The sequence below is a fragment of the Dermacentor variabilis genome, unplaced genomic scaffold (genome assembly GCF_050947875.1).
Source record: "Dermacentor variabilis isolate Ectoservices unplaced genomic scaffold, ASM5094787v1 scaffold_12, whole genome shotgun sequence".
NCBI classification, from domain to species: domain Eukaryota; kingdom Metazoa; phylum Arthropoda; class Arachnida; order Ixodida; family Ixodidae; genus Dermacentor; species Dermacentor variabilis.
This window is the reverse complement of record NW_027460280.1, coordinates 53,590,099-53,616,081: the sequence shown is the minus strand read 5'-3', so window position 1 is coordinate 53,616,081 and position 25,983 is coordinate 53,590,099. Positions and strand designations below refer to the sequence as shown.

Below are 25,983 nucleotides of genomic sequence, written 5' to 3'. Positions count from 1 at the left end.
CCATCACACTGACTGAAGAACATCCCCAGTCAAGTTGCAGTATGGAAATCCTGTTTTTGTTACATTAACATTTCCTGAAATGTGCTTGAACCTAGAATCCTCACAAGAAAGCACATCTTGATTAAACTGCTTTAGACTGAAATTCCAGAACCGAATTTTACTTGGAAATTAGGCATGTCTGTTCATTTTGTTGAGGTTACTAGTTTCTGGCCCTCAAAAGAAGTGGTGAAACAGGCTAGAGTCAGACTTACTAGGCAGTTTGTTAAAAATTCTCTGGCATTTTGTAGCTGGCACTTTTCGGCAGCCCTCTAAATTTGGCATGTGCAAGATGACACATCTATCTATGCCTCTTGTGTAATTTCTAGGGTTGCCACACCAAGCATTGCTGAACTTCACTTTTTAGACTGCATCATCTCGATTGAAGTACATTTGTCACAAGTACATTTGTCACAAATGCACGTTTGTCAACATGCAGGAGAGAAAAAAACGATCTTTTGAACTTGTTTATTCACCATCAGCTGAAAACATTTAAATAAAACACTGGCACCAGCCTCCTGACTATTGAGAGCCACTGTGCAGCCAGTGACCCTTGTTCTCTGTGTGCAACACAACAAGCAAAAAGCTGTTGGTGGCAGTGATCATGACAAGATGCAGCCTAAGATGGACCAAAAAAATTATTGCTACGCCTGCTAGCTTTTACACCAAGCATTTTTGCAAGACAATGCTGCTCAGCATCTAACGCCTACGTAATAACTGATGTGAGCACCATCTTACAACAGCTGAATGAAACAAGTGTACAAGTATACACATTCACTACATTACAAGGTCCTGACCAGCGAAGCTGCTGTGCCAGTGTGAAGGTGGGGGAGAAAGAAATACACTGATTTCCAAATCTGGAATGCAAGGTGAAGGCTGGGCTGGCCCCATGTGACTGGAGAGTGCAGCCGGCTTGACTACTTGGCATCGGCACCTTGTCTGCCATCGCGGGGGTAAAATTCCTGCAGTAGTGACTGGGGAATTCGCTTCAGCATTTCCTTGGGGAATATGCGCAGCAACTGCCAGCCAACGTCGAGAGACTCGAAAATAGTTCTGTTCTCATAGCCTCCTGCATACATAGAGACAAGGTTGCACAGGCTCAGTGACTTCACTTGAAACTGCAGCTGCACAGTCAATGCACCTTTTGCCTTTCAATGGCAAATGTTCACTGGTTCTCGAGAATGCTGTTCAAATATACCGTAAAAACCCGCATATAATACAAACCTGCATATAGTAAGAGGTGAAATTTTTAGGGCACGAAATGGAAAAAGAAAGAAAATTTTACCTGCATATAATACGAGTTAGGAAAATTCGAGGAAAGCATTTATTTAAATTGCATTCCGCACTTCAATCACTGTCTTCCTCAGCTGCGCTCTCTTGGATAGTTCTTTGTCGGACATATCTTCCCAGAGGTACTCATCCTCTGTGCCATCGAGCATGTTCGAGATGCCGCACTTCTTGAATGCGCGACACACAAGGTCCTCTGGTATGCTGGCCCATGCGTCCACAATCCACTTGCATAGTGAAGCTGTCAAAACCCGTTTCAGCTACCCGGTCGGCGTCACTGCAGGCTCACCTGAGCGCATCCAATCTGCGTAACACCGCTTGACCGCGTCCTTGAACGGCTTGTTCACGCAAACATCTAAAGGCTGCGGCTGAGACGTCATCCCCCCCGGGATAATGAGTTCAGTGCTGGATTCACACAACAGCCTCTTCACTGAGTCAGCCAAATGGCAACGAAATGCATCCAGCACAAGGATTGACGGGAACAACAACAGTGCGCCGGGCCGCCTACACCAGACGGACTTTATCCAGTCGAGCACGAGATACTCGTTCATCCAGCCTTTCTCATGGCATCTCACAATCTCATTTTTTGGCAGCTCTTCACCTTTAGGCACTGTCTTGCACTTGAAGGCAACATAGGGCGGAAGCTTGCGTCCGTCTGCCATGCACGACAATGTGATGGTAACTTGCGTTTTGTCGTTGCCAGTGGACTGGACATAAACTTGTTTAGAGCCCTTTTCGTGCACGGTAAGGGGCGATGGCATGTCCAGATAAACCAGCGTTTGGTCAGCATTGCCGATTTGCCCTAGCTAGAAGTTCTTGCACTTGCACAGCGAAATAATGTGGCACTGGAAAGCCACAAGCAGCTCTTCGAACGATTAGGGTAGCTTTTGTGAAATCGAAGTTCGGTGTCGTAAGCAAGAACCAGCACGGCACATGTAGCGATAAATCCAGTGCTTGCCTGCTTTCAAGGCGGAGCTCGGTAGCCCTTTTTCTCTTGCAAGCTCCCTGGCTTTTGCCTGCATAAGCTCCACGCTCACAGCTAGATGTGCAGCTTGCTGTTGGCGTACGAACTCCATCAGGGCGAGTTCGATTTCCGGGAATGTCCCACTCTTCGGGCCGCGAAAGCTTCTTCGCGTTCCACTGCATGCGAAAAGGGCTTCCTTCTGTCGACGCCATCCACGAATGCTTCCTTCGTTGATGCCAAACTGCTTCCCGGCCGCACTGTCACCAATATCCTGTGCAGCTAAAATAACCTTTCTCTTGAAAGCAGCCGAGCACTGTTTTCGTGGTCCGGACATCTTGGTCGTTCAATGCGGAATAAAAAAGATGCACTTCGCGAAGTGCGGTTTGCACATGTACTGCCAAGGTGTGCACTCAACAATAAAGAAACGATGCTGTAGCCACGCAGCAATAACGAAACCAAAACTTGTAGCCCAAATTTCTGACCAATTTTCGTTCGGATCTGCATATAGTAAGGGGCGAAAATCTGGGACGCTAATAGAAAAAAAACCTCGTATTATACGTGGGTTTTTACGGTATTTCCTTCAAAAACTTGCAACAGTCTTGAAAGCCTGAAAACTATGGCAGGGTTGTTGCTTTGACAGATGTTGCTTTTTGAAAGCAAGCTACTCAAACCAGGATGCAGTTAGCGAAGCTTATTTATGGAGTAGCTTTATGGGGCACACACACAGTGGTGGCAAGTTGGCTTTTCTTCAATTTCTAGTTCCTTCCCCTTAATGATACAAACAGAATTTATGCTCCCCTGTAATAAACATTCCAATTTCCTTCTGCTTTCCTTACAGTTATTTCCCAAGACACTCCCTAATGCTTCTGCACATATTTACTTTAATCCTGGTTCTCAGTTACTTTTTACCAGGAAGGCAATACAAAAAAAGCAATGTGGCAACTAACTAAAGTATACTTCACTGCTATGTATTGAGTAATAGTGCTTAAAATATTAAATGAAGCCAAGCAATCAGCAACCACTGTATGACCACGTCGCATTTCATCAACCTGTTTAGGCCTTTCACATGCACACTATGACACACGTTTTTAAAGAAGTTTACAATTGCAATCGAAAGGTGGTATTGATTAAATCCATGTTTTGGGGCCAACTAGGCTCCTTCCGCCATCTAACCCCCGCGGAAGCAGCAGAGTTGGCCACAAAATGTTGGGTGTAACAAATAACACTTTTTTGGTTGGTTGTAGATATTAACTTAATTAGCCCAGCCAGACAGGCACAGTCAAAATGTGACTTCGAGTCAACACACTTTTTTGCATTATGTATGGTAGAATGGAGAAAGCCAACAAGCTCCAATTTAGAAAGTGTGCCCTCCTGCCACAGCACACTCTTCCAATTACACCAATGATCTTTTAGTTGCCTCAGACTGGCTCTGGCTCATTGTTGCAATGCCTTTTATAGCAATGCTTTTGATAGGGTGCTAGCTTTAGAACATTACATGAATTCACTCAACGTGCATCTGCCACATCTTCTGGTGCAATGGGAGCACTGTTCTATGCACACAAAAACAGTTGCAATATGCAGACTAGTAGCATCTGTAAAATGAATAACTTGAGGGGGAAGCTCCACCTCAAGACCAAAAATTGGCCTAAAGATTAGAATAGGGTTTATTCCATAAAATTGCAAGACCCTTCATTTCCATAATAGGTTAAGTTTTGTCCCAATAAACATGCTTTGGAATTTTTTTTTCCTCGATTTCTCAAAACAATTTTGACACAATTTTGGACAAAAAATAGCTTCTGTTCCATGTTAAACATCGTAATACTTTTTTTACCTAAAAGATAAATACATGGAGTATGTGCCAAGCCAAATTTTAGTGCGATATTTGTTATATTTACCAGTTAGGTTCCACATGTCAAAATGAAATTTTTTTTCAGGCAACTTCGATGGGCTTTCGTTCAAATGGACCGAGGACATTGGTTATACATTAGCGCACAGCTTAGGCATTCTATGTTTTTCTATATTAACACGTGTACTTGTTTATCTTTCTTGGCTGATTGCTTTTCAGTGGCTAACAAATGTTAAACATTATCGCTCAGCGCAAGATGCGCCTGCATGTATTGGAAGTTTCTGAAATGTTATCGACGGTTCTATCCATTGCCTGTAGTCACCGAACCTTGTGTAATCAGATTGTATGCGCGACGGGAATTGTGTAGTACTTTCTGGAAGACATGCAGGCACAAGCGATTACACTGGAACCTTCAAGGAGTCGTGTATCAAAGCAGACACACTTGACCCGCTGAATCAGATTCTCGACCACCGCTGACTGTGCTTGCCGCTATCGTTGTGCTTAGAGTCTAACCTGTTTTCTGGGCAGAGGTTCACCCAAATTAGTTTCATGGTCAAGTTTTTGCTACTGCGTTTTTCAGCGTCACTACCATGCGACAATATCCTAACAACTGTTTAAAATCTAGATGCTCACTTTTCTCCAAACAAAAGAAGCCAGTTTCTAAGGCATATCAAGTGCTGTTTGTCCTAGGACGAAAACAATTATGTATTTTTTGGAATCAGCACATCAAAATACACAAGGTGTGCAAAGTGGCTTAAGATCTATCCATAATTAAGTTGACTTTCAAGTGTAGCCTACCCCTTTAAGAGAGCTTCCTCTCCACAAGGACTCTTACAGTGGATAATTCATTTTTGACAAATGCTTTATAATGGGGTATGAGATGTGTGCAAGATGTATGCATGGTCAGCTACTGAGGTGCTGTGTGCCGACTATTCTGCAACATAATGGTGTTTCAGCACCAAATGGCAATGCAACCCACTTGAAGTTACAGTGTAGACCAGACGTGAAATAATGAAACAGTCAGCACTGTCAAGCAGCACAAGATCGTGCATCAGTGAGGCCTATGTGTATGTTAGTGAGCATGTACAGTAGACATTTTTAAACGAAACCAGAACTTTAGCTTTAAGGCAAAATTAGAATTCAGGAAGTTTACAAGCAAGTGGATGACTTGGCGGGTTACTTCACACCAGAGGCGAACACAGAGCACAATGAAGATACAGCCCACAAGTGTCTACAAATGCTTTCTGCAACTGTGAATGGGCATGTCTTGAGCTTCGACTATACATGTACTCTTACCTTGGGAGATGAAGTTCTTTTCAAACTTTGTAAGGAACTCCAGGTAAAGCAAGTCTTCAGCGCTTAGAGCTTCTTCTCCAACAACTGCCTTCATTGCTTGTACATCTTTGCCAATGGCATAACAGGCATACTACGCAAAGAAATCAAAATGAGGTTCGGTCAGAAAGTAATCCACAGATGTTGAACTACAGAGCCAGTGAGAAAATACACTGCTCAACGTATTCCCACAACCTTTAAAAAAAGAACAGCAAATGATACTTCACAGACTGCAGAAATCAATGCTATAAGAAACGTTTAGCGGGTAGCTGTCTATCTACCTTGCTTGGGGTTAAAAATTAAATTATGGGGTTTTACGCGCCAAAACCACTTTCCGATTATGAGGCACGCCGTAGTGGAGGACTCCGGAAATTTCGACCACCTGGGGTTCTTTAACGAGCACCTAAATCTAAGTACACGGGTGTTTTCGCATTTCACCCCCATCGAAATGCGGCCGCCGTGGCCGGGATTCGATCCCGCGACCTCTTGCTCAGCAGCCTAACACCATAGCCACTGAGCAACCACGGCGGATAAATTGCTTGGGGCTGTACAAGGTGTTACCAGATGGTTTAGTGTGTCCATGTGATGGGAGCATTTGTGCAACAATGATAATATGACAACAGAGACGGCAATGACATGAAAATACCAGTGATGACGGTGACATGGCAACAGCAGCAGCATAATGGTGACAATTCCTGAAGGTGGTGCGCTGTGTATCAATGCAAGACATACGCAGACAAAGTCGCTGGAATAGCCAAAGAATGCTTCACATTAGGAAGTCAGTTCTGCACACCTCTGTGAAAGGCGCTAATGGTGACAACATAAATTTTGAAAAGCTTGCATAAAACACCTGAAAAAAGAGGGCATCTCACTGCTGTTCCCATTAGTTGTACAGCACACTCGGGTGCATTCTGCAGGCATTACATGATCACTTCTGCTTAACATGCATGAATGGTCGTACTCTTCTGCTAAACTTCGCAGCTGGATTTTGTGGTGGAGCTGCTGTGCCCTCTCCATCAGCCCAAGACTGATGACATGATCAGACTAGCAGCATGATTAGACTGACTAACTGTCAGGTGCATCAGACTGAATCGCTTTTCCTGGCATGATGCCGGCACTCTGCTTCAGCACACCTGGCTCCTTTCTCGCTGGGCAACCTTGGGAGTCCATACAGATCCAAAGAGTGCAAATCCAGTGATTTTTCGGTGTCCACTGACCTTGATAGAATTTTGAACACATGTTTTCTTTTGCTATCTGATTATCGGTACCAAATGATATGACTTCAAGTCATAGTTCTGAAAATGAATTTTAAAAATTGGTTGCATGTTCCCAACTCGTACCCACGAATGTATGGCTTTACTGGCCACTCTGCGTTTGTGATGTCAGAGGCTACAGACACCTCGCTCACAAATGACAAAGCTAGCTCCTTTTTTCTACAAGACAACCGCCGACAATCATCATTTGGCCGACGTGATAACAGGTGCTACTCTTCATCTTGCCAAAGCACAATGTGTTAAGCTTGGGGCATGTCAGCTGGTCTGCGTGGCAGCAGGTCAAAAGCAAACAGCGACCTTTCAGCACTCATATCGCAGAAATTGCCGCAGTCTAGTTCGAAAGAGCTGGAAAAGCTCCTCATGCCGTCAGAAGACATTGTTGGCTTCGCTTTTTTTGGTGTTAGCACCACATGTACTGCATATTTAGTATGCATTCTGCGCGGTTACTTATGGTAGTGTAGGATATGACGTCATCAACTCATCGTAGACGTCACACGAAGCAGCAACCCGTTTTGGTACTTTGTTTATTAGTCATTAAAATTACGGATGAGTTTCTAAACAAATTAAACCACCCTACCGGCGACAGGACTGTCAATGCCATTTGAATATGACTAACCTAACGTGGTTAGAAAAATGCCAGAGTTGCCCTTTTGGTGAGCCATGCACTGACTGCAAACTATTCTTTAGACAGTGGTGCAGCCAGGAATTTCTTTTGCAGACACACATACGCACACACAATGTTGCTGCAACGGAATGGTGGTACAGTAAAACCTCATTAAACTGTATCTGCTAAAACATAGTTTCACTTTAAAAGTAGTAAAGTGAAATCCCTGACCTAGCGGCCACTGAACATAATGTGTTTTGTATCCGCATAAACCGTACCAGCGTATTACGTATGTATCAGTTAACGTGTAGTGTTTCCACTTTTCGTCACGCAATCATGGTGGTGCGTCATCCCCATCGAGTGGTCCATCAGACCAACAAGCCTCAGAGATCAGAACAACGGCCTCCAAGTGCCCTGTGCGTTTGCGTGTGAAGTCACATCAACATAATTTCGACGTCGTGCAAGCAAGGACTCGAGTCATGCCAAAGCTCTGAAAAAGGGTACCGGGTGCTCAGTACAGAAGAAAAATTGTACATCATTCGTGGTAACGAACATGGCACGAAGAAGTCTGCGCTGGCACACGACAGGCATCTGCTGTTGACTACGGTGTGTGGCATTTTGAATGCAAAGAAGTTGCTTGGCAGCGCTGCTGCGACCGCGAAAAGACGTCGGCTACGGGGTTCGGCTTTTTGTCATAGTTGCCAAAGTGTCGCCTAACGACAGTGATGAGGACAGTGAAAGCGACAGCATGAGTGATTCAGGCCCGACAGTAGCAGAAGCTGCATGTTACGTCAGCATCATGAAAGGAATTGTCCCGACGAGAACAGCACCCCACAGTGAAAAAGGCGCTCCGCGACTTCTGCAGCGCTGCCGCAGCCGCACACGGAGAATATGCAACCCCAACGAGGAATCTGCCATGCGAGTGTTTGACGAGAAGAGGGGGGCTGGCTGAAAAGGTGGCTTGCAGCTTCAGCAAGTTTGAGGCCGCTGTCGTCGCTGCTAGGCCGCCACGGCATCAAACAAAAATGAAAATAGACTTGTCGCACGAAGTGAATAAATACTGCCATGTTTTTGCCTTTTCATCGCACTCTCTCAGAGTTCCGCCTTGACAGGTAAGTGGGCGATCTGATGCTATTTCGGTTAAGGAGCATTTGGTTAAGCAGCAGTTAAGTAGTTAAGCAGCAGTATTACTGTTTAGTATGTACTTTTTCCAAGCTCCAACCAACTACGGTTTAACGAGGTTTCACTGTACTATCTGTCAATGAAAACGTGTTAAAACACACTAGACTGTGATAGATGATGCCACGGTTCCGTTGCACAGAAATAAACTTTTGGGCCGTGTCGCCACAGACGACACACATTTGCCATCGCCTTGGACTGGCATTGGTTCAGGCAGCATATGTCAGCATATGTGCTCCCCTCACTCATGCATCAGCACTCAGACATGTCAGATAAGTTTTATAAGTACAGTAGATTCCCTTTAAGACGAACTCCAAGAGATCATCAAAAATGTTCGTCTTATCAGAAGTTAGTCTAATCAGGAGTGCTTCTAAAAATGATGTTTGAGCATGCAGTGTGTGTCCAAATACCTCATATATGAGAAATGAATGAAATGGCCTTTCAGGGAAAAAATAACCGCAATATAAGCATTTATTGCACTACTAGTGGTATACTACACATTGCCCTAGTAAGGCATCAGGCACTGTTGACTGTTACCCAGTCTGTTGTTGTTATTATTTTTTTTTTGTGGCTGTCGAGAAAATTGCCTGGCTGCTACAAATGCAGACATCTCACTTAATTTTCTAAGATATTCTTCAGTGCCTTCGTATTGTTCGAAAAACTGCACTGAAGTATCCAGGCAAGCGTCAGCTGCATTGCAGGTCACTTGTGCAGATTCAGCCACAACATCCATGCTGTCATCGTCAGCAGCAGTTTATGATGGCAGGTTGAGCACCTCTTCAATTAAAGCTTCCAGTGTGTCAGCCCTACATGTTTGCACACCTTCATCAATGCTGACATATGCACTCATGTCAATGGAGACACCCTTACTTCTCAGCGTAGAAACAATGCTGCTTTCCTCCAAGTTCACAGTAGAGTCCTCACTCATAGTATCGCAGTCATTCTGCGCTGAGCTGTCACTAGGCGCCATAAATCCCACATGGTGGAAGGCATTGGCAATGGTCACTTCAGTAACCTGCCCCCAGGCACTTGTAAGTGGACAGCACTTAACAGGTTCACTGTATACTCTTTACCGCTCTCTATGCAAATTAGCATCCTCTTCAACAGAGAGCAATGATAGTGCCTCTTCAAGCTGCTGATTACTCCCTGGTCCATGGGCTGTAGCTTCGCAGTTTTATTTGCTGGTAGGAACTTCAGACGGATGGCAGAAAGTCCGGTGACGTAACCGTGTCCGGAACAGTTATCAACAACAAAGAACTTGTCTCTTTTCTCTCTGGAAGTGATGATCTATCTCCTGAAGCCACTGCTCGAAAAGCACTTGCATCATCCACGCTTTCGAATTAGCCATGTACGTGACCGGCAGAGTTTTTATGCTTTTAAAGCAGCGTGGAGCTTTAGACTTCCCAATCACCAGCAACCTTAGTTTGTCAGTCCCAGTTATATTTGCACCCACAAGGACCGTTACCCGAAGCTTGCTGTGCTTGCCCGCCATGCAGTTATCACCAGCAAATGCGAGCATTTTGTTTGGAAGCAGCTGTTAGAAAAGGGCAGTTTCGTCCACGTTGTATATATCTTGAGGGTCATATTCTTCCACGAGGTCATTCAGTTTGTTCTGCCTCCAATCGCAGCAGGCAGTTTCGTCCGCTGCAGCGACCTCACCGACAATGCAATGAAAGGCCAGTCCATGCCTTCTGCGGAAACTGTCGAGCCACCCATCGCTGCATGCAAGCTCCACATTCAGCCGCAGTGCAATTTCTTTCGCTTTCAATGCAACTCCATTCAATGGTAAATTCGGACCGCGCGCTCTCTCTACCCAAGCAAGAAGAACGTCTTCTAGGTCTTTGTGCACAGCTGTGCGCATCCTTTTACACTTCGGTGCAAACTCACCATCTTGCAGAGCACTGGTAATCCGCGCTTCGTCTTTCACAATACCACTCACGGTACTTTTCGCGATGCCGAACTTGCACGCAATTTCAGTCTTTGAAAGCTGGCCGGTGCGAACTTCGGTCAAAACTTCGATCTTCTCACGAAGTTCAAGCGGCTTTTTCTGAGCTGTTGGCCGACTTGCCATACTAGCAACACGACGAACAGGGCACACACTAAAACAACGCACACCACATTGTGATGGCGTACGGACCGGCAGGAGACAGCGGGGCATGGCAGGCACGCATGCCACGAAGAAGGGATATGCCTACTGCGTAGCTGGAGGTCAGCAAACGCGCAGAGGTTGGTAGCACTGGCATGACGGCACTATCATGGGATGACCAGCGAAGGAGCAGCGGAACCTTCACAGAAACACCGAGGCGGTTAGGTCTCCTCGTCTCCCCGCGTCGCACAGATGGTCGACGGCGCAGAAAAGCTGTCATCTTTTTTCTTTCCTCTAAAGTGCTACTCGGATGGTCGAGTAAAGCTGCGTGGGTAAGGCGTGGCCGGCCGTGAAAGTTCATCTTAACCGATTAGCGCGTGTGCAGTGTCCATATTAAGCGGATATTTTTTTGCATTGACTCTATGGGAAACCAAACAAACGACTTGCACTGTTAATCTTAACCGAGGGTTCACCTTAAGTGAGTTCGTCTTAACGGGAGTCTACTGTATTTCCCAACTCCTTAATGCATCCTGCATGCTTTATGCTTGTAGCTACAGCTTTATGCTTAAGAGGAAGCTTTAGCTCGGGCCCAACTCCGACGCGGCCTATTCAAATACATGTAAAACGCAAAAACGTTTTTCTGAAATAACTCCTGGACTGATTTTAATGAAATTTATTGCATTTGAGAGAGAGTTAAACTAGGGACTGTTGGAAGCAGAATTTCTATTTAGGGCTTGAATTTTGTTAATTTTTTAAAAAAATATTCGACAGTTTGAAAAAAATAGAAGCACGAAGTTTACAAATTTATAGCTCTGCATCATGAACAGATATCGCGGCTCTGTTAACGGCATCCATTAGATCATTCAAAGCGGATCAACTGGATAAGTCATTTTACATCTTACGTGAATTTGTTACGCTGGTTACAGGGGTTCTGCAAAAGCTGTATTTCCATACATTACTAAATTTTTTATATTTATGTGTAACACAAATTTTGTCTGCTTTAGACGTACTATTAGATGCAATTCACAGAATTGTGTTATCATATTTCGTTGTTCAGTTACAGAGTTGTAAACTTCGTAGTTTCGTTTTTTGAACATTTTCGATTTTTGCCAATATTTAATAAAAAAATTGACGACCTAACTCAAAAATTTGAAACTAACAGTCACTAGATTTTGAGCTTTTCTTTTAAATGCAACAAACCTCTTCAAATTTGGAGCAGCGGTTGCGGAGAAAAACGAATTCTCCTTTTACATGTATTTAGATAGGAGCACCTGAGCTAAAGCTTCCTCTTAACCTTGTAGGTGTTATTTTCACTAAAAGTGACCGTTTATATTTTATGGCTTATTTTTAAACTTCAATCCATTGAAGCCCCTTTCAAAGCTTTATCAACCAATTTGCTTCATGTTTGAAGCATGAAAACCTCATTTTACCTCTTCACTGTGCAATGTATATGTACTTGTAATTGCCACAAATGGTACAGTTAGAAACAAAAAATGCTTTATTTTACCCTGTTTCAAAATCCACTATTCTGTGAAGTAACATTCTTGACCAAAGAAAGTTTTTGTGCATTCTTGCAGGAGAGCCCCTCTTCAGACACAGAAGGGGGCTGTTGGCATCCATGCTGCATCACTGCTGGGCTGAGTCACTGTCGTCTTTGCTTACCGAATCACTTTCGGTTGAAGAAGGGATGAGAAGACTATCATCATCTCTTCACTTGAAGAATAAAACTAGTGCGTCACTTTCGCCTTCACTGTTAGACTCGAGCAGTGGCTTTCTTTTTTTGTAGGTGCAACTCGATTGCGAGCTGTCAGTGGCAGATACCATAATTCCAAAAACGGAATCTGAGCGCTGACAAAGTGATGCCATCTATATAGCATAAAACAGACTGCAATAAATGCACCCTCCAGCGCTGACAAAATGGCGGAGACTGAATCAATGCGGCCTTCGAGGTGCTGAAAAAGTGCTGACATCTATGTAGTTTAGAAAAAAAAGAGTGATATAAATGCAGGTATCAAACTCTGGCATTGCAGCTGCTTATGTAGAAGAAAAAAAAGACTAAGCGGACATGCTCAGTTAACCTCTTTGTAAATGGGAATATTGCCATTAACGAGCTGAGCTCGCCCAAACTGTTAAGTGACGTGGTTAAGTGACGTGGGGTTAAGCGACGTGTGTGACAACCCTGCATGCCTCCACCAAGAGCAATCACTGCATCAACGGCACAGAATTCAATAGAGTGGTGGCTTAGTGGTTGAGTGTGCGCCTCGTATGCGGGAGATACTGGGGTTCGAAACCCGGTGTCACCAGAAACCCACCAGTTCTTTAATGGGTAGGGATGTTGCCTGGCCTGGTGCTTGGCTGCTTGTGTGGGTTCGTATCTTGAAAGGGAGCCAAACAGATTTCTAGGCATGATCCATAGGCGTGCCTTGTTGGAGAGCATCTGCCGTGGCTGCAAGAGGGAACTAGAGCTGCCACCGGGTACCCACCGTTAAAATAAGTACAAGTGTGCTCCTGGCCAGTTGTTTGACCATTATGGGACCTCAGCACTTGGAAAGGGATGTAGGTCCCCAACCCGAAGGCATCCCAACCTAATAGGGGCTTTGGGATGCCACATGGAAAATTGCTGCCGTGGGATAGGCCCAGGCCCCCCCTTTTTTTTCACGGCTTTGTTGTGCCCACAGGGTTTGACGAGATTTGCATGGCGCAGGCTCTTTCCCCAGAATGGTTAATCTCTAAAGAAAGCGAGTGTCGGGCCGTTATATTGGCGGCAGAGTGGCTTTGAACCCACGTCCTCCTGCAGTCAAGATTATGTGAAAAAATTATAATATTACTATTGATAGCAGCGTAATATTTTGCCAACTTTCATTGTTGATGGTGCTTTTGGGAGCTTTGCAAATGCTGGCTAGTTAATTTGCCAAAATGAGATGACTAAAAAATCAAGAATACTCTGTTCATGCTTTTTCTTAATTTTAGAAAATTTGCCTCCACTGTCAAAATCCCAAATATAACCATCACTATATATATTCATACTGAAAACAAACCAGTTACTCCAGACCAAACAAATTAGTTGGTCCGAGTCTCAAGATGCCACAAAAATTGCCTGCAGCAGTTTATCACACATTTCTTTCTGATCTAACTAAACACTGGCTGCTCCACAAACCATTCCATCTGAAGGAAAACCAACATTATTACCTTTATTTCTGGCCGTGGAGAGCACATTCGTATTAAAATAAACAATTAACTATTTGAGTTATGAACTTATTAGTACAGTAGTAAATGATTTTTCACTCCAGTATGGTTTGCAATAAATGGCCCATGCCAATTTTCCCTATCCTTCCTTGTGGCAGATACCAATTTGAGACACTGAGACATTACACCACCTTTTTATAACAGCAAACACTAATACCACGTGACATTGTACTGCCTTTGTGATGAGCCCATGTTGGAACAGGTTGCAACGTTCCTTCACCAGAGCCTACAGTAAATCAATTGTCATGATATCATTGTCATGCTGTTACCTTGCCATTGTCACACACATGCTCACATCACACAATCACTCGCCTTACATGGACACATCGCACTATCTGGTAACATTCTGTGGAAAACCAAACAATGATAGCCAGTAACCTGCAAAATGCTTCAAATAACATTGATTCCCAGTGTGTGGGACCTGCATAATTATTTAAGCATAGTTTTCTTAAAAAGATTGTTAAAATATTGTGAAAACTAGTGAATTTCTGGTTTTATTACTCAACATTTAGAAAGCCTAGAAAATGAATTTTTATACTGCATACATAGTTCTAGTTTACTCTCATGCAATATCATTTGTCTAGTAATTATGCCTAATTTCCAAATATGAATATTTTATGTAACTTGCCACTTTGACATCTTCAATTTTTCTCAGTTTCGCAAACTGATGTCTTCAATATGCTATGCAAAATTCTTGGAAGACAGTTTTCCACATTTTTGTATTTAATTAGTGAGCAAGTTATAGCAAGACAATTCAAGTGGAACAAAGCATGCAAGTACATTCACAGGCCAGACCATTCTTACACAATGTCTTGATATTTGCATTTTTACCCCTTTCCATGATAAAAATAAAGAAAGAGAATGGAACTAGCGTTGGCCAAGTTGAAAATGACACTTACCAGCTGGTTGGAGACGTCTGCGTGGTCCTTCCTCGTCATGCCTTCTCCAATGGCAGATTTCATAAGTCGAGACAGGGATGGCAACACATTGATGGGTGGATAGATCTAAAAATGTAAAAATAGCCACTTTCACACTCTGCATTGTAACAACGCACAGCAGGTGAAAGCACCACACTGACCTGCCGATTGTGTAGCTGCCGATCAACATACACTTGGCCTTCAGTAATGTAGCCTGTCAAGTCAGGTATGGGGTGAGTGATATCATCATTGGGCATGGTTAAGATGGGAATCTGTGTGATGGAGCCATTGCGACCTTCCACCCGCCCAGCCCGCTCATATATGGTGGCCAAGTCAGTGTACATGTAACCTGGAAAGCCACGTCGACCAGGAACTTCTTCTCGGGCAGCAGATACCTCTCGCAAAGCTTCTGCGTATGAAGACATGTCAGTCAGGATCACCAGCACATGCTTCTCACACTGGTAGGCCAGGAACTCGGCAGTAGTCAGGGCAAGACGTGGTGTAATGATCCTCTCAATACTGAAAAGTAAAAAAAGGCCATACTATTGCACAAGCACACAAGTGAGCAAGCCACTTTTGTCTGGCTTCTAGGCATTTATTAAAATATACTGACAACAGTTTTGTCTTAATCATACACTACTTTCATCCATAAGTGAATGTGTGAGAGTGATCCACAATGCACATGGTGCAAATCGGTGAACGACAAAGAATTAATTACGGGCTTAGCTGAGGTTGGTTGCATATCCACGGGTATTCAACAGCTGCACCATAGCTAAATTTACTGTCTAATGCAGCAGTGAGGCAATTCTATGGCCCTCACTAAAACTGGCGTGTGCTGCAAGTGGTCCGCGACGGTGGGTGTAAAGAGAAGAGTGTCCCAGAGTGCAATGCTCTATTTATGGTTAATTTTGCCCACACCAACATATGATAAGCTATGCCAACATGAAACAGCCTAACCAAACAGATGCTAACAAAGCTCATATGGTAGAGCGGCTGCTCAAGAAAGGCGATGGTCCCGGGCTCGAGTCCCAGACCAGAACAAATTTTTCTTCAACTGCGAGGCTTTTCTTTTGAGGAACCCGTTGGGTTTCCTTTGTAGCAACTGCTACAATTGGGTGGATGTCATTTTCTCTTTATTAATTACTAGTTCTCTCCACCTTGCAGGTTTCTGCAGAACTATTACGTCAAACACCATCAGACTAACAAGTACATGGAGAAGTTTCACCATCACCTCAAAATGGCCATCAAGTGTTCGTGAGATACCTATGCATAGCCCTAGTGTCCTGCCCCTCGTCCTTCTCACTAAGTTATTAACCCTTTCAGGGTCAATGCCATAAGTACACGGCGCCATGGACAAGTCCCAAACTGTTGACGCTGTATATTTACGGTGCCAGCTGTATGTTTGAAAAATGTGCCAATTTTTCAACTTTTGCCTAGCAAGTGCTGCCACCTTGTGTGGATACAAAGAACTTTTTATCTGGGTTTTCATTCCATGGCATCTTCACGCTGGCATCTCAGTGACCACTCGGGGATCCACACATGTGAGGGCGCGCAGTGGTTAGTTTTGGTTTCGGCTTGCGAGCTGTTTACGTTCATTGCTCTTTTAAAAATTGATGTCTATCTGGTTTCTAATCTCTTGAAGGGTGACCGCTAGATGATTGCTGGTCATGTTGCTCACAGGGTTACGATTACATCTGTTCACAGGAAGATGCTGGTATATACAAACGATGCCACCATATACGAACACTGCTGCCATGCCTGTGTTTCTTTTCTTGAGACTTGGCTCGTGAAAACTGATTGTCCATCATTCACAATGGAATGATGGATTACAGAAAGTTTCCAACTCATTTGGTTTTCCTGACAGGCACACAACCACTAAGTTTTCTTGCGGGCACTCAAATAAATGGTTCAATTACGCTACGGGTGTGTGCGCTGGTCGCTCTGCTGCAACTGAGTCTAGCGGCAATTCCTTTGATGTGGACTACTACCCAAGTTCCAACATGGAATATATCTATTTTGGTGCATGTATTTTTAAATTCTTATAAGTATTTATGGAAGCCCCATCTGTATTCATGAATAAACAATGCATGTTTAGCTACGCAAAATACTTTGTCACTGTATTGAGACTTTAAAAAAAATTTGGTCAATTTCTTTTTTTTTGATTGGTCAGTCTGAAGATTTCAAATCCAATAAATTCGACCCAGGGGGATCACATCTGGGTAAAAAAATTGACCCTGAAAGGGTTAAACAAGCTCAGCTTTCCTGCTCACTACTATTTACAACAGTATTGTGCCCTCTTTAGGAATATTCAGCCCCAGTTAGCCTGTTCAGAAACCTCCCTGCCCAGTGTACATGACTTCGGACTTTGTGATATGCACTCACAAGTTACATATGGCCACACACCTCCTTCCTCAAGAATCCACATTTTTTATTTAAATTCTGGAGTTTAATGTGCCAAAACCACAATATAATTATGAGGCACACAGTAGGAAACTCCAGGTCAATTTTGACCACCTGGGGTTCTTTAATGTGCCCTTAAATCTAAGTACACTAGTGCATTTCACCCCCATCGAAATTCGGCCACCGCGGCCGGGATCAAATTTGTGACCTCAAGCTCAGCAGTGCAATGCCAAAGCCACTAAGCTACCACAGTGGGTCATGCATCCACATTACCTCAATCTTTTCTCAGTCATATATTGCTGTGTTAAAACCTAAGCAGCAGAACTGAACCGAAAGTGGTAAAACCAGTGCTGAAACTGGACTATACCACCCTCCCTGCGCCATGACTGCTGGCAACTAGTCTTTGCATCTCCTGCTAGCAACACCACCATGCATGCGCCTGCAACCTGCAACCATGCCTGCAACCACATCATTGCTTGCCAAACAAGCTTTGCTCTCAGCGCTTGGCACTGGTTTATAATGGCAGCCTCATGGCCACCTCCAGATACTGGCCTCAAGCAGTTCCTGGTCCGAGAGCTGCTGCTCCAAGATTAGAAAGGAAATCATGTCCTACAGCCTCACTACATGGCTGTAGCTATCACTGGCCTCATCCTCACACTGCGCAACTGATGAAGGGTTTGATATCCCCTTCTCCCTACAGTACAAAAGCTAGAATAGCACTGCTTTAGCTGATCTTGAGGTGCACTGGCACCAAACTTTCCAAGTTCAAATTTCTGTAATAAATTAAACAAGCAAAAATTGCTCAAAACACAAGTGAACTTGATATACCGCATCCACCGGCCACCTACAATATACTGGCAAACTGCACAAAGTGGTAACAGTACAAAAGGGCAACCAGACGCAATGTGTATTGTCTCAGTTACCACGTAATGCAGTTCACCAATATGAATTGCCACCAACCAGGCCGTTTCGTAATACTGTTTACCTTAATTTGGTAAATTTGATATCAAAGACTACATAAGCAAGCAACATAAAAGAGCAGCACAGCATGACAAACATCAAGACGGCATAAAAAAATCTCCAAAAACACTGCAGCATCGATAAACTTCTGCAACACTCAGTGTGGACTACTGATGTTGCATACAGTGTTGCTTATGTGAAAACACTATTATGACTATGTTGTCGTTCTTACTTTTCTCTGTTGGTTTGGCGTGCAGTCATCCCTATGATTGCGTGCATCATTAGACTAGGATATAAACCATTTTAGTGCAATGCACTTGCAGGCACACAATGTGTGCGTAGCAGAGGCATAGTGCTTTGCAGCAGAATTAAAATTGATTAGAATATATATATATATATATATATATATATATATATATATATATATATATATATATGGTGTCACAACTATCATGTACCAAGATATTAAAAGTATGCAAATGCCACATAGCTGGACAGAATCAAGGTAATGTTTGCCGTTGCTTGGAGATACTCAGATTTTCTGCATTCTGCTTTCCGTTGCTGAATATACGTGCTACAAAAAAGCTTTCCCGAGCGTGAAAGAAGGCTGCGAATACACGCAAAGTGCTTCAAGCGGCCAGTTGCGTGGCAATTTTGCATGTATTTGCGGGTTTCTTTCATGCTTGGAAAAACCTTTACATAGCATGTATTGAGCAACAGAAAGCTGTATTGGGAGTTGTTCATGCAGCTCTAGAGTTTTCTCATTGACATTTCTCATCGAATTATAATATTTGAGAAGTATAATGATTAATTAAGACTAATTATGTAATTAGGTAGAATGCACAAAATAATCTGAGCATCTCCAAGCGACGGCAAACATTACGTTGGTTCTGTCCAGCTACATGGCATTTGCATATTTTTAAATCTTGGTGCATGATAGCTGACACACACACACACACACACACACACACACACACACACACACACACACACACACACACACACACACACACACACACACACACACACACACAGTCAATACATAATGCTAGATAAGGCTTACAGAATAGAACATTGGCAACATTTACACAACTTGGCAACTTTGTAGCCTTTTTCTAAACACACAAGAAAGAAAAAAAGAGCAGATGCATTAAGACATAGCAGAATCTGCAACACTAGTGATGTTAGTGGTGCTTTGGTTTGACAACAAAATTCCAAAAGGAAAGTAACTCAATCTCCACTCATAAGCCCTCTTGCAGAGTACTCAAAGACTAATACTGCAGTCACAGCAGTATTTTCTGATTTATTGCTTTCTTTTAGTGTCTTGAAACTCATGGAATTTGAAAGTGATAGCAACAAGTTCATTGAGCAGAAAATAAATCATGTTTTGTACCGCGACTATAGCTTTGACTGCTATTTAATTTCCACAACACTGACCATACTTCTTTTATATACCACTTGTTGGCAAGGGTACAGACATGCCAGCATTCACTGAGAACATTTTGTGTACACTTTCCCTAAACAAGAGCAACACAAATATAGAGCTCCATTTAGGCAGAAGTTGAGCCTGTCAGTTCAATTTTAAGCATTAGCTCCAGAACTGGTAACTTACTCATACATAGCAATTCTGAGCTTTCCAAGTTTTCTTCTATTCAGGGCCAGAGAGTCATGTTTGGGAAGGAAGTTATTCACTATGTTAACCAGGAGTTAAAGCAGCATACAGAGCTCATAATCAGCAATAATTCATATTTTTGCATTCTCTATGCCAATATGTAGAGTCCTATCACTGATAGTAATGTGATAGTTGTTTGAAAATCAGAAATGAGATCATTGCACCACTCTTGTGCTCCAAGGTTCAGTCAAATGTAGTATTACAGTCAAATCTCGATACAACGAACCTGAAGGGACTGCTAAAAATCGTTCGTTATTTGAAAAATTGTAATATTGAAAAAAATCTTATTCTCATGGAAAATTGTAAATGCAACACAAGCAGCCGCCTACTTTTGCTGGGAACACATCCGCAAACATGTTAATGTCTAGAAGCACGGAAAAAAAGCACTGAGTATTGAATGCACGTTTATTTGAAGAAATGATGTAATCCCCCACACCTTTGCAATGCCGATTTGCCTTTTCCCAGCGTCCACTTGAGAAACAACATCCACCTTTTCTTGCAAAGAGAATTGCCTCTGCTTTTTTTTCGTGCTGCTTCCAGAGCTCATCGCAAACGTAGAAACGAAAGCCTAATGTTTCAAGCGAGCAAAACAGCCCTCCGACAAACGTGCCGAGGTACGCGGTTCACGGAAGAAAGACGGCGAGGGCCAGCGAGGTGCGATTCTAAGTGCAGGCGATGCCGATAGGGAAAACGCATGTTTAAAAAAGGGCAGGAGCATAGAGAAATATAGGTAGGCATACTGATGATGATGGTAGTGGCACATATGGAGCATTTGTCGTCGTTTGTGTCCATTGCGAGCAGATTCCTACCATTATTGTGAAGTGTTAAGATACGATGACAGCGAAATTCGGTGCGTTATTCTGAAAAATTTGGTATTCTGAAATTCGTTGTAGTGAAAGATTTTTACATTCAACCAATGGGTGCTTGGTGATGAATTTTCGAAATGTTTGTTAATTTGCAAAAATTGTTAATGTGAGGTTCGCTCTAACGGGATTTCACTGTACTATGGCAGCAACTGCCACCCCCCCCCCCCCCCCCCCAAGTGAGGGGCTTAATGTTAAGTGAGCTCAATCTTCATGTATACTTTCAAAATTAAGTGGCATACCAAACAAAATGTACATGCCAGGGATGCAGAAAAGCCCCAAGAGTAACATTACGCACAGAAATTCTGAATCTGGCAGTGGCAGCCAGCATGCCAATTCGAAGTCTTACGTTGGGTCATTTGCCAAGTTCAGGAAGAGACACACATTCTCCATGGAGCCGTTCTCTTCAAAGTCCTGTTTGAAAAATCTTGCAGTTTCCATGTTCACCTGTGAAGAACCAGATGAGCGCCTTGCAGTTTGACAAAAATGACCATGACATTACCAATGACTAGTAGTTCAGTTGTTCAAAACAGTTCAGCTGCTACAGGATCTGCATAATCAAACTAAGCATTCTTGTTTGATGGCTGCAACAGTTTATGAACATCGGTAAGGTACTCATGCAAGATGACAGCATTCTGGCTTATAAAATACAGGCTAGATATCACACAGCCTTTACAAAACCTGTTAATTCTCAAACAGTAGGTATACTTACACCCATCGCAGCAAAAACAATGGCAAAGTTGTCTTCTGACGAGTCAAGGACACTCTTTCCAGGAAGCTTCACAAGGCCACCTTGACGACAGATCTGGGCAGCAATCTGGAAATGCCACCAACGGTTAGCACTGGCATTTGCATCTGTCCAAACATGAGCAACTACAAGGGCACCTACATCGTTGTGAGGAAGGCCAGCTGCAGAGAAGATGGGAATTTTCTGGCCTCGGGCAATACTGTTCATGACGTCAATGGCAGAGATCCCAGTTTGAATCATTTCCTCCGGATAGATACGAGACCATGGGTTGATAGGCTGGCCTGAAAAAAAGAAATTTGTATCTCAACTTGACCAGAATGAATGGCACAACTCCTCACCCTGAATATCTAGGAAGTCTTCAGCCAACACTGGAGGACCTTTGTCGATAGGTTTGCCGGAGCCATTGAATACTCTGCCTAAAACAAGATGGGCACGAGACAATGAAACACATTCTTTCACCGAGACCTGAAAAACAAGAGCTTACCAAGCATGTCTTCAGACACTGGGATTCGTAAAATGTCTCCAGTGAATTCACACACAGTGTTCTTGGCATCAATACCGGAGGTGCCTTCAAACACCTGAAAAGAAAACATGCCACTGCTTTGCCACCTCACCAGCACAACAGGCCAATGGATCAATGCACCCCAAAATATGCAACACACTCCAACATGCAATGTATATTAAGCTGAGAATTAAGTAGTTCAGGTTGATGCTGTGGAGAAGATAAGTACAATTGTGAGTTGAGTGGCAAAGCGCAAGAGCTCACAAATTATTTACTTCTTGCAAGAACTTCACAATAACAATCTGGAGTTGACTATATGTAAAAATGGGCTGAATATTGTCTTTGCTGCAATAGATGTCAACTTATCTTTACTGAGAACAAAGCATAACAGGTTGTCACTGAGGTTGCGAGAAATCTAGAAAAGAAACGTTAAAGTAATATCAAACCTGGATAAATTTTCTGAATTGTACATTCAGGACCTGCCATGAAGGGCAAAGGCCACAAGGGAATCAAACGAACAGATTACATGGTAGTGTGGGCACTTAACACTTCTGTTACATGATACCAAAGACAAACAGTCATAAGAAGTTACCTGCAAAAGAAATTATTTTTAATATCATGGGTGCAAGCAAGCATACACCTAGAAGCTTACTTTTTTTTTAATGCGATAATTAAACTTTAGCAACTAGACAATACTGTCACAAACATCTGAGTCTTTATTCCTGTACTGACAGAAGGAAGCCTATGGTTTCATTAGAAAAACTGCCTGCTCTTTCCTTTAACTTCCCACCACTTTTTGCATTTTAGACACAACTGCCACTGATTGGATTTTTTTAGATGTCGCAATCAAGCAGTACTTCCAGCAGAAAAAATAGTGCAAGGATCTCATTATTGATGAGGCAATGACACCATCTGATAGCAGGGAACAATACCACTGTGCCTACACTATGTCAGAGACTGAGTGGCATGCCAAAGAGCTGCACCAACGATCATGAGATCCTGGAGCTGATTTCTTAATTACCATTTAACATATTTTGACTTTTTTTTTTCTGTCACGTTCCTTGGGCTACAGTGCAGGTCGTGACATTCTCGCTTTCTTATCTTGACCCTTTGTAAGTTTACGATATGGCTATTCGTCTACACCGAAAGTGTGCTTGATGCGAAGGTAACATAAAATATGGCACGGCAAAAAATTTGTTGCGAAAAAAAAAAAAAAATGCAAGAATGTCATGACCTTCAGGGCCGGTATTTTATAGCGATGCCTTTTCCGATTCTATGCTTTTTCAGGCTTTTCGCGCTTGGCCACTGGTCACAGCGACGGTCTGCCCATATTATCAACGTGATCAGGCGGCTGTGTGTGGTGGATGATAAGAATAACATAGAATAAGGCATAAGGCATCGCTACAAAATAGCGGCCCAGCATGCATTTAGCTATGCAGCCAATACTTAACAAGCCTTCTATCACGTTTTTTAAGTTCCCCAGGCTCTCCAGAAAGTTGGAGGAAGAAAAATTCTGCTCAGTAAAATTTAATAAAAATGTTCTCAAGATATTGCTCCGAAACTTTTATGGAAGCATCAGGGAGACATTCTAAACATTTGTACCAATTTTGGTCAAAATCCATGAAGAAATAAGGAAGTTGATTTTCAAAGCCACGTCCCCCCTCAATAAGCATGACATTCCACAATATGTGTAAAGCTCCAAAAGACAGTTCATTCAATGATTAAATGTTCAGGTTCTGGGCTAGCTACTTCTACAAATAATGTAATGCCAAGATAGTGAATCAAAAGTAGAAGCACTGATCAAAAATGACATTTAAAATGTGCTGTATACATGTTAAAACACTTCAAACTGCGCCTGTGCCGAAACTTTGAATAATGTATGTACAGTGTTCTAGTAAAACAAGTCAAAGTAGACAGCTGGGTGCTTGCTCTCGATGCCAGTATGCCATCATGAAGGCTAACTTTCATTTGTTTTTCAAGATGTTGTTCTAAGATGCTCAAAAATATGCCTGTTGTACATCAGGCATATTTTTCAAGGGTTGGATAGGTGCTTTCCAAGCACGCTAGACATGAAATAGTCTATGTTCTCATATCTGACATTCCTGTAGAGAACTCCGGCGTGGAGTCCACATTCTGTACACTTCACAAAACTCACTGAAAATTAAGTTCTGAATCCACTCTACAGTTGTACGCTTTCCATGATCCTGAAGATACAAGAAATGTGATGAAACTAAATTTTCAGTGGACAGAATTAAATGGTGCCTTAAGGGGGCTATCAGTCTTGTCAGGTGGCTGATGTCAGTGCGGAGGCACCCAAGCCAGAAGAGTGGAAAATGAAATGGATTGGTACAAGACAGACCCCAGGTCTCGACAATTTCGAGCTGACTTAAAGGAGCAACTAACTAGATAAATGTGTGCAAGCAGACATTTTTTCCTGGCAGCCTTTATTACCAAGCACGAAATAAATTTTTTGTGAGCAGCAAGATGGAAGACGTTGATCCATACCTGTACAACAGCTTTTGATCCACTGACCTCCAGTACCTGCCCAGTGCGGGCACTGCCATCGGCAAGGACCAACTGAACAATTTCGGCATATTTTGGAAACTGAAAAGGGTTAGAAGATCATGAGACTGGTGAACTGTTGAACAGCTATTACTGTACTAGTAAGGACATTTTTTTTCAAACAAATAGAAATAAAAAAAGGATAGTAATTTTTCCTTTTCTTAGCTCCTGTCGCAGAAGAGTTACAACACACATTTTATGGTAATAAACTGCTCTTTGCATTGAGTACATTGCAGAAGAAGCACATGTGTGCCCTAATTAAGCATGGCCACAATATTTACTGAATGAGTACAGCAAAGTAAATTTTGCTACTACTGTTCGTGCCCACAGACAGCGTTCTATCTTTAATGGCAGAAATATAACATTACAAGAGGCATATTTAACATAGCTAGGAAATCGCCGAATAATTTCACGCTGCATGCGTTTTGAATGCGCAGAAGTTGAACGTAATGAACCAATATTCAGCACCAGAAGTGTTGTGGCAGCATCCACACGCACAAACCCAGCTACACCGAGTTGTTGTAACCGAGTTTTAATGTGAATTAACCAAGCACAGAATCACCTTGACTTCATCCAAAATGACCAAGGGGCCGTTGACACCACAGACGGTCTTGTATACTAGAAGCAAAAACAAAGCGCTTATTACATAAACCACAAAACTCGAATTACTGACTCAAAACTTCTGTGCACAGCGAAAGTGACAAAATTGGACCATCAGTCCAGCCAGAACCAACCAGTACAGTCCAAACCCAGAAGTTATATCAACCATGTGGCGGTAGTCATTAACAGGTAGTTAAAAAGTATTGTTCCAGGAACTAATACGGAAGGCAAAATACGTAAACCGTTCTCAAATTGCAAGTGGCAGCGCACTACGGGCGTTATCCCGCTAGTAGGCACATGACATCCGCAGTCACATGACTACGGACACAGTGCAACTGCTTGAGCTGTGAACTCTGTAAACGCTGCTCTAATGTTTATTGCGACGGTTGTTGGTTACTAAAATTAACTTGACTGTTTTTTGATCTTACAAGTGTGTTTCACACAAAATAAAAGTACGGTAGGCGCGATACTGGAGCAAATCGGTAGGCGTCAAAGGCTCAACAGCACACATTTGAGCTGCTGAATGTTTGTGGGCAGTGGGGCTCGCAAATCTTTCTGGTTCGTAAAAAGATTACTATACAAATTTTTTTACTACAGTCCTCCCACACTCATGGCAAGAAGCACTAACCTTGCAGACTTCAGTGTAATGCAAACTAAAGCAGTCGACAGGCACTATCGGTGAGCTGCTTACCCAACCTTGGCTGAGAAATGTAATCTCTTGTGACGGCTAGAGCATGTTCCTTGCTTGCGGCAACAGCTGATTTTGCATCAGGCATTTTTGTTGCAGCTTCGGTGATGAACGGACTGTACTAACTCGAAACGTTGCACCGGTTTGCTATCACACAGCTCATAAACGGCACTCACTCTGGCCGCAGTCTATACCCTCCAAACCAGCGACTGCTTCG

General features: G+C 43.0%; 1 protein-coding gene across 1 annotated transcript; it reads right to left on the bottom strand.

The window, feature by feature from the left end:
* Positions 1-488: 488 nt before the first annotated feature.
* Positions 489-25,974, bottom strand: Vha55 (V-type proton ATPase subunit Vha55). Its single transcript, XM_075676710.1, has 12 exons — positions 25,770-25,974; positions 25,041-25,096; positions 24,422-24,520; positions 21,899-21,992; positions 21,753-21,830; positions 21,556-21,695; positions 21,379-21,483; positions 21,016-21,113; positions 14,933-15,290; positions 14,754-14,858; positions 5,430-5,559; positions 489-1,105 (listed from the first exon to the last, which is right to left on the bottom strand). The coding sequence occupies exons 1-12, from the start codon at positions 25,852-25,854 to the stop codon at positions 954-956; spliced, it is 1,500 nt and encodes a 499-aa protein (XP_075532825.1). The 5' UTR covers positions 25,855-25,974; the 3' UTR covers positions 489-953.
* Between the last annotated feature and the right edge of the window lie 9 nt (positions 25,975-25,983).